Source organism: Castor canadensis, chromosome 2 (assembly GCF_047511655.1).
Source record: "Castor canadensis chromosome 2, mCasCan1.hap1v2, whole genome shotgun sequence".
Classification (NCBI taxonomy): Eukaryota; Metazoa; Chordata; class Mammalia; order Rodentia; family Castoridae; genus Castor; species Castor canadensis.
The window spans coordinates 172,541,652-172,557,864 of record NC_133387.1 but is presented as its reverse complement, the minus strand read 5'-3'; the positions used below and the strand labels follow the sequence as shown (position 1 = coordinate 172,557,864).

Genomic DNA, 16,213 nt, shown 5'->3' with positions numbered 1-16,213 from the left:
TCTCCAAGGATTGTCTTTATTTGTTCTCTACTCATTCATATGCTATGTTCATAGCAAAGCCTTTTTCCGGGTCTATGCCCAACAGACAGGCTTTGTAAGTCATTAAGACCACCTCTGGTCTGCCTTAGATGATAAACAGAAGTCTTTCTTACACAACAGTATGACATATAGGAGCAAATCTTTTTCATAAAACTTCTTTGTGGTTCAGAATTAGCAGGATGGTACCTGAAATCGTAGGGCTGTACCTCTTTCATATTTCTAGCAATGCCTAGATGGGCATAACTTACCTAATGCAGATGTATGAGACCATCACAGCAGCCAAGATGAAAAAGCACCACAGTGAGAGGGAAAGAAGAGGAGGGAAGATGAAAAATGATGATGAAAATTAAGATTAGGGAGCACAGAGTCCATGTTGCTCTGCCTACTGGAAAGAGGTCCCTTCCTTCTTCATTTGATGTTCACAAGAGAGCACAGGTTAGAGTCAGAAATTTAATCCTAGAGTTTTCATTTTGCCTTTTGTTCTATACATGTCTTTGGACAATCACTTTAACTCTTTGCTTCTTGGTTCTTCATATTATAAAATGGAGACAGTAATAACACTTGTGTTCTCAAATTCAAAAATACTTTTAAGAATCAAATTAAAATGTTTTTATCAGTTATAAAGTGTAGTTAAATATTAGCTACTGATTTTTCTCTACAACTACTCAGGAAGAAGCCCAGTTGGTGTAGGACCTTCCTCAGTGAGGATTTCACCTCCTTATTCCTGAGGCTATAGATCAAGGGGTTCAGCATGGGAGTGACCAGGTTATTCAGGACCTGAACAGTAGCATTAAGCCAGGGTTTGGGGGTGGGCTGCAGGTAGATGAGGACAACTGGCAGGTAGAAAAGGAGGATGGCAGTTAGGTGAGCACTGCAGGTGGAGAAGGCTTGGTGTCGGCCCTCAGAAGAACGGATCTGCAGGATGGAACAGACAATGCAGCTGTAGGAGGTTAGGATAAGAAGGAAGCAGCTGAGAGGCATGAGGCCAACACTGATGAGCCCCACCATCTCCAAGGTTAATGTATCTGCACAAGCTTGCTTCAGCATCACTGGGATATCACAGAAATAATAGTCCACCTCAGTAGAACCACAGTAAGGCAACTGGAAGGTGAGAGTGGTTAGAAAAGTGGCCTGAATGCCCCCCAAAAATGAGGTCCCCATAGCCAGGATGGCACACACTCTATGGCTCATGATTATCGAGTAGCGTAGAGGGTAACATATAGCAATGAAGCGGTCATAGGCCATCAAGGTGAACAGGAAACCCTCAGTACAACCCAGGAAATGGTAGAAAAAGAGCTGGGACACACAGCCTGAGTAGGAGATGACTGGGCTGTTTCCCATGAGATAGAAGAGCATCTTGGGGGAACTCACAGAAGGGAAAAATATGTCAAAAATAGATAGCTTGCACAGGAAGAAGTACATGGGAGTGTAAATTCGGGTGGAGGAGACAATTGCCAGCATTAAAGCAGGTTCCCCACGAGGGTGAAGATGTAGAAGGACAAAAACATGACAAAGAGCATCGTCTCCAGACCCTCTGTGTGTGGGAAGCCCAGAAGGATAAACTCAGTCACCACCGAGAGATTCCTCATAGTTGTCAGGATATCTGACCTTGGAAGATTCCAGGACACCAAATTCTGTATGCCAATGTCACATTATGAAGATTTTCGCTGATGAACGTTTTGGCTGTGTTTTTTAGAAGCACAAACTTGACTTCTTAAGAAGGGAATGAGCAAGATCATTCTTAGATCATTCTAAGATCATTTCTTAGATAATAAGAAATTATTTCAGGGCTAGTCAACCCAATTCTTAGAAGCAATATTTTGTAAAGGCAAGTGACTGTCTCCTATAACAAGGCCAGAAGTTTAGAGATATATTCAAAACATTCTTCCAATAGATTTATTTTATTTATTTGAATTATTGTGATATCTGTAATTAACAAAGCCCCCCACTATACATTAACCCTCTGCAAAAGAACAGAATAATGTGTTAGAAATCAGAACAAATAATTTGAATCCTGATTATGGAATTATTAGCTAAACTAGTTAAAGTAAATTATACAGTGCATTTCATAAGCATGGTTTTATCACCTATAAAATGAAAAGCAAAATTATAACAGCAATAACATCAGCACAAATGTATCCTGGTATCCCTGTAAAGTGTGGGAAATGTCCGTGAAAGTGGGAAAACTGCAAATTCTAATGAGCACCTTCCTTTACTCTATATATCTTAGTTCTGTAAGTGTATTTGTTTAATGTTGGTATTCTATAATTATTTGAAAGACTTTTTAAAAAATCAAATAATGCATCAAGTATTCTTAGATTATATCCTCTTCAGATTACATCATTACAGACTTGAGAGTGCTAAGGTCCCCAACAAGATGCTGCTCTGGTTCTTCTGCTCCTTTTTATCTATTCTAAGTAGACTTTAGGCAACTCAAAAATATAGCCAAAAGAAACAGTAGCAGTAAGTAAGGTGCCACATTCACATTACTGTGATAAAATGGGAAATCTAGTGACTCATGTACGATAAAGGTAAAGTGCAGCATGAATGAGGTAGGCTATGCAAGTCAAGAAGAGCATACAGGATGGGAATGGAGTTCAGTGGTAGAATGTTTGCCTAGCATGCATGAGGCGCTGAGTTTGACTCTCATTACCACAAAAAATCAAAGAAGAAAAGCATTGGTTTCTGGTAGATACAAAAGCCTCTTTCTTTCATTATTTACTTTGAAATAATGATGGCAATATAATAATAATAACTATTATTATTATACACATAATAACTATTATTATTATACACACATACATGCACAGATATCATTTAACAAAGCTTTACTACATTCCAAGGACTGGATCAATATTTGAAAATATGATTTATTTTTGAAAAAAAATACCTATAAGAAGAAGTTAACTGTTACTATTAACATTCATATCTACAGATAAGAAACTGGAGCTATGGAGTAATAAGAAGTTGCCCAAGTTTGCAAAGCTAACACATGGTAGACCTGCCTCATTCCATTGTCTGTGCTCTGAACCATTAGGGAAATCTGCCATTTCTTTGACTGTGCTTTCTGAGAGATCCTGCTCTCCTCTGGGCAATGACCTTCTTCCAAAGGGTTATTACTGCTGTTTTATACAAAAGTAGAAAAAGTCTTATTGTCATACTCCTTCCTTTTCATTTACACTCTTGACTTTAGAGTTCACTTAAAATCTCACTTAGTTTTAGAGAACATATAGCATGTTTATCCCACCCCTTAGAGATGACATTTGGTGTCAATTCTAACCTGAACTTGAATGTTGTTTAGCCACATTCGACATGAGGTTCCAATCACAAGCTATGACAAGTGCCACTGAAAACTTCTCTAAAGGTAATGACTCAGCCACGAAGAGTCACACAGTACCATCTCAGAATTGGGCAAAGTGAAAAGAGCAAAGAGAGAAACAATGGCATACTAGGGGAGAGAGAAGGATGCAGCCCCTTGACCAACTCTAGTCACACCAGAGTAGTCTGAGCAACTCAAATTCCTGTGAGCTCTTCATCTCCTCTCCTTGTTTAGTAAATGATGCCAGAAGTCTCTAGCTCTTGATTATGTTCAGACACCAGCGTATTCTGATTCCAAATCTCAATTGACTTTTAAGTCCATTTCAGGAAAAGCAAGTCCCTAAGAATCAGGAAGGTCCCCGTGTGTGGACTTATGAGGGGCAGAAGCTAACAGTGAGACACATACAGAAGTTCAAATACTCACACAGTTCACCTGGGAACATGGTGAAGTTTTCCAAAGTATGATAACAAGACATGACATTTACTGTTTCTCAGCAGAGCACAATGTGCTCTAGCCAGAGGGAGCTTCATTTTCCTACTTACAAAGAATCATCTCTCATGAGATTTCTGCAACCAGGATTTGCACACATTTACTCTCTCTGAATTGCTTTCTCAGGACTTTTTTTTCCAATCTTGTTAAGCCCTACTTGGAGCTCAGTGATAGCTCTGGGAGAGCAATTAGATTGTCAGCTTTATTCACCACCCAATTATGAAATAATAGTAATGGTATCATTGGAAAGAGATGCTCTAAATAGAGAAATATGTTCCTTCATGATTGTTTGCACAGTAGAATAGGCTCCAATTGTAACATTAGAGCACTACTTGCAATGCTATCCCCATGTTTAGTTGCCTTTTACATCTTCAGGACTGTGCTTCTGACATTATTCGTCTCATCACTTTAAAATTATTCATCCCTCCATGTGACTATACAATTATCTCTAATAAATTCAAAGCAGAAATTAATCATTTAGTAATGTTTTGCTATGAATATATCCTTAAATAATCATTACTAAAGAGAAAGATTCACAGAGAAGGCCCATTCATAAGAGGATGACCAGAATAAATGGGCTATAAGCCATCACAAAACAAAAATGATCAACTAAATAACTAAATATTTACCAACTAAATATTTAGCTAACCATTCATTTTAAGTACATACCATATGCTAAGTGCTATGCTAAAATTTTAACCTCATTATGCCTTTCATCCTCAAAAGAAATTTTGTGAAGTAGATGGTGCTATTTGACAAAAACTTGAAAAATGCACTTAAATAATGTAAATATTGCACAGCTAGAAAGTAACAGAGCTGAGACTCCACTTTCAAAGTCAATTCTTTTAAGAACTATGTTTTGATGAGTTAGAGATTTTGGTTTTGCACCCAAAGAAGAGGAAGAGGGATAATGTGATTTTCAAATGTTTACAGAGCCTTAATATGAGTTATTCTGTGCAGAGACTCACGAATCTCAGACATATGTGACATATTTATCTTGAAATTAAAAAGGAATTATTAGAAAATATACATTGATGAAATGAGAAACCTTATGGTGTACTTACTTCTTTGTCACTGGAAATATCTAAGAGGATATAAAAAGAATCATCTTTCAGGGTTACCACCAAGGGAAAAAAAGAATATTCTCAATGTGAAGTTCTTCCTCATTTTGATTATTTTATTTTATTCATACCATTAAAAACTTTAATAATATTGATCTAATACAATTAATGTGGAGCTTTAAATTGATAATTTAACTAATCTCTGCAGCATGAGGAATTACAAGTACAACCATAGTAGTTACAAAAGTAGCTATTATAATACTCAGACTGTTGCTGTAACATTTTAAGACAGGAGAAACATGTGCATGGAGGTTGTCCAGGCAGAATCACACAGATCTCACAGGATGGGAGTGGTCTGTTGGGATGTTGTAGTTAGTTCAGTAGAGCACGGTTTTAATAATACCTTACTTTTACTATGAATTTGCTATATACTGGTATTGTGTTGAGGGCTCTGTGTGCATTATCTCTTTCCATTCTAACAATAAAATTATTAGGCAGGTAATGTCTCCCATATTTTTAGGCTCGAAAATTTACTCTCAAAGGGGATAATCATACTTAACAAGGTAACAGTTAAATTAATGACAGAACTATATCTTATATCGGAAATAGTATGTCTCTTTTCTTTGCATAACAAACAAAAACAAGTTCATTACTAATTCTAATTTTCAAATTGTCATTCCTAAGTAATTTCACACAGCATATGTGGTTGCTCTAGTTTCCCAATTACTTTCATGTTGGTTGGATTATTATCTAGAACTGTGTCAGGTGGATCATTTTAACCTCATTTTACAAACAAGGACATTGGAACTCAGAACAATTGTGACTTCCCTAATAGACAGTAGAGAAGTCCAAGCATTCCCAAGCTTAGCTCACTTTCCACTACATCATCATAGTTTCCTAAAACGACTCCATGCAGAAAGCAGCTGTCACTATCGGAGCAGAGAATTATTAATAGATTCATTTTAGAGATTTGGACAAATCTTCTACAAACTTCAAAAATGATAAGCAATACTAGAATTTGATAGCAGGTGCACTACAGTTTTCCATTGAAATAAAACCACGTTTTACAGTCAAGTCCCTTTTCCTAAAACTCATCATGGTAGGATTAAGTTTTTTTTTTTTACAAAATAATTCTAGTCTCATTATACTTGACCTATTTGCTTAACTACAACAAGAATGGAAATTTTATTCATATTTTTAAATATAACATTTCAGTCAATGATTTAGTAATATTCAAGGGGCCTTATTGTCTCCATAAAGTCAACATTAGTATTGCTTTTTAATTGATTTGTGATATGGAATCTCAAATTATCCCTTTAAAAACCCTCTCCTACTTAAGCAGCCAAACCAAGATCTTGCCCAAATATATCTGATTATAGAAAAATTCTTATTAAACTTATGCAAATGCTCATATTATCATGAAGATATGAATACTTAGAGCTTCTTAATTCTGAAAGAATCAGGTAGGGAGTAAAAGATAAATATTTTATTTTTGCTTAAAAAAGTATATTTTATCAAGCTGCAGTTTTCCATAATAGTTCTCATTATTTTTGCCCAGTTCAAAGATGTGAAATAAAGATATCAGTATCCTCTGTGTATTAGTCATTTTTATGAATCTCTTATGAATGTTATCATAGCTGCTGGCAAAAGCTCTCAGGAAAGCATCAGAGTAAAATTACTGCCTGTGAATAACAAAAACGTATAGCTTCCAAGATTAAAAATCTGATGAGGCCAGGCACCAATGGCTCAAGCTTGTATTCCTAAATACTTGGGGGACTAAGATCAGGAAGTTGTGTTTCGAGGCAAGCCCAGGGAAAATCTTTGTGAGATTATACCAGGATATATCAGATTTCTAGAATTTTCAATCAATTTGGGGAACATTTATTTAATGAGATATACATATTCATATAAGTGTAAACTAAATAGGATAAACAACATCTTTAGTTAACAAAGCTGCCATCCCATTAAATTTATAAAACATGCCTAATTAGTTTAACATCTCCTTTTGTAAGGAGAGGAAATAATGTTTTGTGTTTTTCTATGTGTCTTTTGTAAAATAACAAAGTTGAATTTAGGTTAAAACTTTTCATTTAGAATTTTATTTTGAGAATTTTGTCTAAAACATCAAAAGTTTAAAATACTAGATTAAATAGGATCACAGATTTTTGTGAAATAATTCTTGGTTATTAAGTATTTTAACCAAAGTGACCATAAATCTTTTCAAAGACAAATACAGAATGTTACATAACTGAGTTTTTTTCAAAAATTACTAGAGTCATTTAACAGAGAAGACTTGATATTCTTGAGGAAGGAAACAAAGACTTGATAAAAACACACAGTAAAGGAAATTATTTTGATAAGATAAAGAATCATTATTATCTAAGATTATTGAAAAGATAAAGCTAAACCATTTCTATGTCAGTATAAATAAACAAAATGTTGTTCTTTTAACAAAAATAAAACCAAATTCTGGCTTTATATTCATTCTTTATTCAGTTCATTGAAGAACATTTTTATAAATGTCTAGTTGTTTGACAACACATACAATTTTTGTTCATCAGAAATACAACTTCTCTATCATTTCAGCTCTTGTCTTACTCTTTTTACTCTCTTTTATTCTGGACCAAGTTATTATTTTGCCTTAAGATAAAATTATTCTCTTTTCCCTTAATGAAAAAAGAACTGTTTAAGGGCAAAACAGTCCCTACTTGGAAGCAAGGAGGTGGGGGCATGCGGGAAGGGTTGGGGGTAAAGCAAGTGGCGGGGGGAGAAGGAGAGAGTAATGACCCAATCATTGTATGCACATATGAATAAAGGAAATTAAAAAAAAAGAAGAATGCCAAAAAAAAAACTGTATAATTTGCCTTATTGAAAATATATTCTACTTCTTTTGTGCATTTTCATACACACTTATTTTCTTTCATTCTTTATTTATTTATTTTGTCTTGAGATTGGATTTTTCTAGAAAGTCCAAGCTTTCCACTAAATTATGATCCTTCTGTCCCAGTTTCTGAAGGGTCAGTATCACAAATGTATACCACCACACCTGCACTCTCTAGGGGTATTTTTGTAATAGCTGGATGCAAATTGCAAATGAGCAAAGGGTGGCTTTCCCTGCCTTCATGGTTTAGATCCCTTGAGTATCAGTGTTCAAGTGTCCATGGGCTAGGCTAACAGACCCAGAGACTTATGGCTTTGGCTCCTGGAAACTAGGGTCTTATGACTCCAAATTCTAGAAGTCAGAGACTTGCAGCTCAAGGTGCTCAGGTCAAAGGCTTCCGGCTCTGGGCCTTGATTGTCAGCGGCCCAGCACTCAGCAGCTGGTATAGCCCTCAGCTTTTGGCAACACCTAGCAGTAGCAGCAGTCAGCACTAGCTAGTGTTAGCGCTCCCAAGCCTTGGGTTTTGGGACCCATAGTTCCTGAGATTAGCTAGTGTCACAGTTCTTGAGCCTTGGGTATCAGAACCCTTGGCTCTTACAGTGATCGTTACAGATCCTGGGCCTTTGGTATGGGGACTGTCAGACTGTGGAGCTTGGTAGTTCCTGGGTAGCTCCAGTGACCAGGACCCACAGTCCTGCTGCTACTGCTGCTGCTGCTACCACTGATGCTACTTGCTTCTCCTGCTGCTATGTCCTTTTCATGTTACCAGCTCAGACCATGCTACTCATGACAAAGATCCCAAGTAGGCAAGAAAAGTCTGTTCAGGGAGAAGCCTTTTATTATAGTAATGTTATAACACGAGGTTGTAGCATGGGAGTTTGTGTCCTGGCTACCTGGAAAAGTGAGATGTAAAGTCTGCTTATGTAGCCAGAAGGATGGTATAGTGAAAGTATTTGGACCAATCACAGCACAGATATTAATACAAATTAAGGATTGTGCTTGCATCAATCAAAGTCCTTCTTCCTGTGCTACCTGAGGAAATTGATTCCTGTCTTGCCAGGGTGAAAATAGCTGTAGGTCCTTCTAGAGTTCAGAGTTAAAATGGCAACAGGATCATCTAGATAGAGTCCACCAAGACTTTTTTAGAGTGCTTCTTTCCAAGGACAGTGAAGACTCTCAGGAATGGGCATGAATGGAGCAATTCTTCAGCAAGGTTGTAGGGTCTTTATGACAGCTGGAGTGTCCTCAGAGTGATTTTAAAGTTTCTGAAACAACCAGCCTTCCATGAGGGTAGTCCAACTAGTTGCTAGTAAAATGGCTACTTGGATGATAGTTCTAGTTCCCCCTCAAGGCTGCCAGGCTTAAGGCAAGGGCCTGTCAAATGGCCTGTTCCACAGTTTCAATCATTACAGAAAGCATTAAAAGATTGTTTAAAATAAAGATGTAAAGGAAGCTCATCTAGAACTAATCCTTCTAATAGCATTTAACAGTACTTAATAGTATTTAAAAATGTGTAACAGTGCTAATGCTAATGTTTATGATAGGCCTTTATTGTAAGCACCCTTTTAATGCTTATCTTTCCTTTAACTTAATGAAAATCTTGGGGGCTAAGATGATTTGACTCCCTAATTGACAGTTATTAGACCCTTCCTTGGTGTCTGTCTTGAGCAAATGACAGTAAGTCAAGCAGTCAGCCAGACTGCCCTTATTGCAGCTCAGATGCTTTGAACACTCCAGGGATACTTAAGGAAGCTATACTGCAACCATAGCTGTTTGCTGCCAAAGCACTAATCTGTCCACCAAAAGGTATTATTCCAGCCACAGCTGTTTCAAAAAAGCTTACCTTGGACTTTTTGCCATCACAAGCCTTGGTGCATGCACAAATCATTTTTGCCTAGGCCAGAAGGGGACCATTTCCTTGTGCCCCAGAAGAAGCCTTATGATTGGTGTGAACAAAATTCTTCATTTGAATGGAGGGCTAGCCTATGTTTGGTATAAATCCCCTTGCCACACACCTCCTCTGGCTATGTAAGCAGGCTGTTCTGCTTACTTTTTGAGCCAATTGAGAAATAGCCTCCTGTGCTGCCCCTTGGTATTGCAACATTAGGACTATTTAAAGGCATCTCTCAAGTGTTCCTTTCTTGCCTAATTTTGATTTTTATCACTAGTCCAGCAGGATGAGCTGGTCAGAAGAAGAGGAGATGGCAGGAGCAGCAACAGCAGTAATGAGAATGAGAATGGCTGAAGAGTTCCAGAGAGAAGCCAGGGCAGCAATGATAGGATGCGATAGATAACAAGGGATGATGGAAATACAGAGAATGTGGAAGAGGGCAGACAGCCAAGTCTGAAGAAAGAAACAGTGGGCTCCAGTCACTGCAAGAGTTCTCATTTGCTGCTATGCCTTAACAGCCAAGGGTCCTGATGTCCAAGGCCCGAGAGCTGTAACACTAGTCACTGTTAAGGGCCAGCAGTACAACATCCTAGGACTGAGAGCTGTAGGTTAGCCACTGAAGGAGCTGAGGGTCTTAATACCTGAGGCCCATTCAGAAGCTGTAACACTAGCTGGCACTGCCTGATGCCACCTGCTGCTGATATTCACTGTCGCTGGAAGCTAAGAATTACAATGGCTTCTGTGTGCCAGGGCTGCTGGTGGTTAAGGCCAGAACACTAAATTTCCAGTTTGAGTACCTATAGCCATAAGGTGCAATAGGCCTGTAGCTCTCAGAGCTGGTAGCTGTCATTTTCTAGGTCTGCCAGTACAGCACTAGGCCTTGGTCCAGGTCTCTGGACTGCCAACATTAGAAGAGCTTCTCTTCACCTTCTCATGACTTCTACAGTGATAGAGCAAAAGGACCCAGGCAGTGACTTGGTAATAGGGGTTCCTGCTGCTCTCTCACTGGCAGACCCAAATACCTTTAGCTGCTTTGATAAGGAGCCAAAAATAGACAAGCTTAAACTTGTGATTATCAATTAATGTCTTAGTAGTTTTATTTTATTTGGAAATGATTTAGATATTTATTGAATATTCCTCATTTAGTTTATTTTATGACTTTATGACTTCAAGTCATCAAAAACATTTTAGAAACTATTTTGGAGTAGACATATTACAACAACAAAACTAATCATCATCTCAAGTTATTTGTCTTGTTAATAAATGTAATAAGAACACATGAATTTATTTGGATAGTAAACTTACACAGAATAAAGGTCAGATGTCTGCACTATATTTAAGGCTGACAATTCTGAAGGCTTATCCATTCCTTATTAAGGAACAATATTTTTATTTTTAAATATACCCAAGTCATATAAACTTTAAAAGCACTTGGGTTAGTGCCTATTTTGGTTTTATTGTTTTGTGCATGTGTGGGTATTTCTGAGAGAATTCTTAATATATATAAGTGCCTATTTTCCTTAAGTCAATTTAATACATTTCCATTATAAATTAATTTTATAATATAATTTGAAAGTAAAAGTCTACCATATATACTACACAAACATGACAAAAGAGGGAGAGGAGATAGAGACAGAGAGACACAGAGACACAGAGAAGAGAGACAGAGGAAGAGAGAGAGACACAGAGAGAGATAAAGACAGACGCAGATTTAGAATTTATACTTCTACTCTAATATTTCGGCTATGTGTTGGTACAATAACAGAACTTACTGGTTTGTAAGAGTACAACATGTGTACCTTCATGAGATGGGCATATACTGAGAAATGTATTGTTAGCACATTTCGTTGTACCTGCATCACAGAAAGTGTACTTACACAAACCTAGATCGTAGAACCTACTACACTCCTAGGCTGTATGGGATAACCTATTGCTCCTAGGCTACAAACCTGTATACTTACTATACTTAATATTGTATACTGTATTGTATTGTCTACTTAATATTGTAGACAATTTTAACACAGTGGCAAATATTTCTGTACCTGAACATGCCAAAATGTAGGAAAAATAAAATAAAAATGCTAGGCGATAGGAATTTTAGCTCCATTAAGAAATTATGGGACCACCTGTACATATGAGACAGGTCAGTGGGACTCAGCTCTCCTGGAACACCAGGCAAGAGTCAAGCATTGTTAGAGCCCTGTTGAATATTGTTAAATCACTCTTAGTGTTAATGATAGGTCTTTAGTGTAAGCACCTCTTTTAATATTTATTTTTTCCTTTAAATAAGCTAAGATGTTGGAAGCCAGGGCAATTTGACTCCCTAATTAGACTCCTTCCTGGAGCCCTGAATGCCTTGGGCAGAGGACCATCAGCCAAATGGCCAACTGATTACCTTCCTGTCAGTCAAGCTACTCAGAACACTCCACTGATGCCTTGAAGAAGCTGTACTGCAACCATAGCTGCTTGCTGCTGAAACACAAATTCAACTCCAGAAGGCAATATCTCAGCCATGACTTTTGAATAGCTTGTGCCAGAGCTTTTCCCACCAGGGGCCTTATTGAACTCTAGATGACCCTGTTTACTCTGAAGCCATTTTCACCCAAGCTAGAAGGAGAGCATTTTTCCTGGTAGTTGAGCAGAAGAGAGATTGGTGCAAACGTAGTCCTTCATTTGCATGAAAGTCTGCTGCGATTTGTCCAGACATCCTTGACATACCCCTTTCTTGCCATATAAGCAAGCTGTTTGGCTCAATGTTTAAGCCAGCTAGGAGAAACCCTTCTATGCTGCCCCCTGGTGTTGTAGCATTAGATCCAATAAGAAAACTTCTCTTGAATGGTCTTTTCTTGCCTATTTTTGACATTTGTCATTATTAGAGCAAGTTGGCCCCTTAACAAAAAGAGAGGATTGTGGAGGCAGCAGCAGAGTGATGACAGCTGTGAAGGTGGCAGTGGGAACAGAAGCAGTAGCAATGAAGGCAACTGAAGAGTTCCAGAAAGTAGCAAGGGCAGAAATATTGGGGAGCAGAGGTGACAGAGACAATAAGGGTTTTGAAGTTGAAGATGGAAAACTTTAGGTCCTGATTGCTAAAAAACAAAAGGTCCAGGGAGCTGCCAACTGTTAAGGCCTGAGGGGACCCAGCACCCAAGGCTTGTTCAGAAGCTGTCACACTAGTATGGACTGTCTTCTGCTCCTCACTGCTGCTAGAAGCTGAGGAGCAATAGCTGCCAAGTTCCAGGGATACTGTTGGTTAAAGACCAGAGCAATAAGCTTCCAATCTGAGTGTCTAGAGCCATAAAACTCTTCTAAAGCCTGAAGCACTAGACCTGTTGTTCTCAGGGTTTGAAGCTAAGCCTCTTGGTCTGCCAGCCCAGACTCTAGGACTTGGGTCTCAGGTCCTTCTGGCTGCCAACAGTAGAAGAGCTTCTCTTGCCTACTCACAATTCCTATCTGAATAGAGCAAGAAGAGACCAGTCATATGGTAGATAACACATGCAGTCTGTCATTGATCAAAACATTGATCATGTTTTCCCCCTCAGATAATAAAGTGCTTTACTAACATTTGCCTCAAAGATACTTAGTTGTTTTTTTTTTTTTATTTGCCAGGTTGTATCCAAATACAAACGTCTTTCCCTTTCTGATGAGTCATTTCCCTGAAGCCTTCATTTTAGAATAAGAGATGACACTCAGGTCCTTATGAAGATGGGACAGAAAGTCTGTTATCTCTCTGGCATGGAGAATGTCTAATTTTCTAGAAGAAGGAGTTTTAGGTTGTATTTTCATGCTGTCGTAGGCCAAACTTATGAAACTTGTAAACTAGGTTTTAGGGAGGCTGTCATCAGGAGACCTTCAGTGGCTGCCTGAATGTTTCCAGAGTCCTTCTGAGTAAGAACACAGCCTTCCTTCCATTTGAGTTTAGTATTACATGCACACCTTACAATGGCTCAGGGTATTGTGATGAACAAGATTTAAATTCAATTGTTGTAGGTTCTTGGCCTATTTGAGAATCTAATGTTTAAAGAATGCCACTGCCAAAGAGTATGTAATGTGAGTGAAATGAGAAATAAAGAGTACAGTAAGCACAGAAGTCGCTAGAATGGCTTATGCTTTCAGTCACAATGACAGAAAAAGGGACTTTTTTTTTCTTTTTGGTGGTACTAAGGTTTGAACTCAAGGCTTCGTGCTTATTAGATAGCCACTATGCAACTTGAACCAAGCCACCAGCCCTTTTTGCTCTCAATGTTATGGTCATAGGGTCATAGGGTCTTGCCTTTTGCCCTGGTCAGCATGGACCAGGCTCCTCCTATTTTCATCCTTCTCATTTTACCTGGAATGACTGCCAAACACCACCACACCCATTTATTTTTTCGGTTGAGATGGGGTCACACAAACTTCTTTTCCTCTAGTAGTCTGGGACCATGATCCTCCTGACATCAGTCCACCAAGGATCTAGGATTACAGGCATGAGCCATTGGTGCTCCGTTTGAGGACTGTTTTGAAGAGTTCACCCATAGATGTGGCATGGCTCAGTAAAGAAATTAGGCTGATAAACAGATTAATAGAAACTCCCTAAGATGAAATACAAAGACAAAAATAAAAGATAGGAAAAAAACAACTACCAAAAAATCCCAAAACAAGAAACAAAGAATCCCTCAGAGAACCTCAAAGACTTCAGACCAATTCAAAAGGAAAACACTTGTAATTGCAACACAAGAAAAAGAGGACAGAGCTGGGAAATAGTTGAAGTAATAAAGGTCAAGTTTTTGCAAAAATAATGAAAATCATAACTATAGATTTATGATGCTCAGACAGCACCAGAAAAAATAATTTTTTTAAAAAAAAGCATATTTACAAATATATTCAAATTGCAGAAAACAAATGACAAAAATCTTGAAAGGAGTAAGGAGTATAGGAAACACATGAAGAAGGATAGCAGAATTATTGCTAAAAGCTCTTCAAAAAAGAAGAAAGTAGAGCCTGCCATGATAGTACATGTGTGCAATCCCAGCTGCTTGAGAGGCAGAGACAGGAGGACCAAGAATTCAAGGCTAGCCTACAAGTCAAAAGAGAGGAAGAGAAGAACTTCCCAAAGAAATGAAGATTATCTTTTGTCACCAGGCCTGTTCTCCAAGAAATGTTTAAAAAAGTTCCTTAGGAAGAAGGAAAATGACACAAATCTGAAATTCAGATCTACATTAAGAAAGAAGAATATGAAGTAGGAATAAATCTATTTTTGTGTGTGTGTGTGTTTTTAGTTGATCCAAAAGCTAGTTTGTTAAAGTACGCAACAACATTCAGTTATGTATAGATAACTGAAACTTGTGACAGAAATACCGTAATGGATAAGAGGGAAGAAATTAGTATGTTCTGTCATAAGGTAAATGCAATGCATATAAAGTAGTACAGTGTTATTTGAAGGGGGGCCTAGATTAGTTATAAATGTATATTATAAATTCCAGTGCAACAGCTAGAAAACCTTTTAAGAGTGAATAAAAAAATGAAACCATATAAAATGCTTAATTAGAACCAGAGAATGGTAAAACAAGATGGAGAAATGTTAGAGAAGAAATGCAGCAAATAGAAAATAGTAGTAGATATTTACCCAATGATATTATTATATCAATCATCACCTTAAATATGAATGGTCTAAATAGACTTTAAAAGCCAGAGATTCTCAGCATGGATTTTAAAAAAAGCAAGACACAAGCATATGCTGTGTAAAAGAAACCCACTTTAAATTTAAAAATTCAGGTTAAAAGTAAAGAGATGGAGAAAGTATATAAACACTAATTAACAGAAATTTAGAGTCATGATATTAATTTCAGACAAAGCCAAATTCACAACAAATAAAATCATCAGAAAAAAAACTGGGGATTACTTAATAAGAAACAATTCTCTAAGTAAACATAATAATCTTAAATGCATATACACCTAAGAAGAGAAAATCTATACATGTAAGTTAAAAACTGATAGAACTCTAAGGAGAAGCAACAGATGTGGAGTTTTCATTATGTATAGATTGTCTTCTGGTCAATCAGATATTTCATAAATTCAATAGACTGCTCTCAAAGAAGCAATGGTTGAGTTGGAAAAGGAATAGCAGATGCTAAGTGATCCAAAGTATAACTGTATTAGAGTTGAGTATGACAGGCAACTGACTTCATCAAGTCTATGTACAACAGTGCTCCATCTCTTGGAGCTCCTGCACTCAGTTTAGTGGGAGAATCTTGAGGCAATGGTGTTTTCCACATTCTTACGGCCAGTTTGCAGCAGCTAGGAAACAAGTGCAGAATGAAAGAAACCAGGAGATGAGAATGGCTTCTCTTCTGGGCTCCTTGTCCAGACAACTGTCAGCTACTGAAAGCACAGGTGTTTCTTTACATTTTTCTCAAACAAAAGCACCATCCTTGCAATGGGTTTTCAATGAACGTGGCCAAAAGGCTACTTGATTATGAAAACCAACACTTGTTTAGAGTTGAAGAATTTCATCACACAGTAGCTAAAATAGAAAAATTAAGCAATGCAACTTAAAA

The 16,213-nt window shown here is 37.6% G+C and overlaps 1 protein-coding gene across 1 annotated transcript; it reads right to left on the bottom strand.

The window, feature by feature from the left end:
- Positions 1-669: 669 nt before the first annotated feature.
- LOC109677371 (olfactory receptor 10D1B-like) lies at positions 670-1,628 on the bottom strand. Its single transcript, XM_020153369.1, is given in 2 exon segments — positions 670-1,505; positions 1,508-1,628. Coding segments are annotated over 2 exon segments (957 nt in total).
- Positions 1,629-16,213: the final 14,585 nt, after the last annotated feature.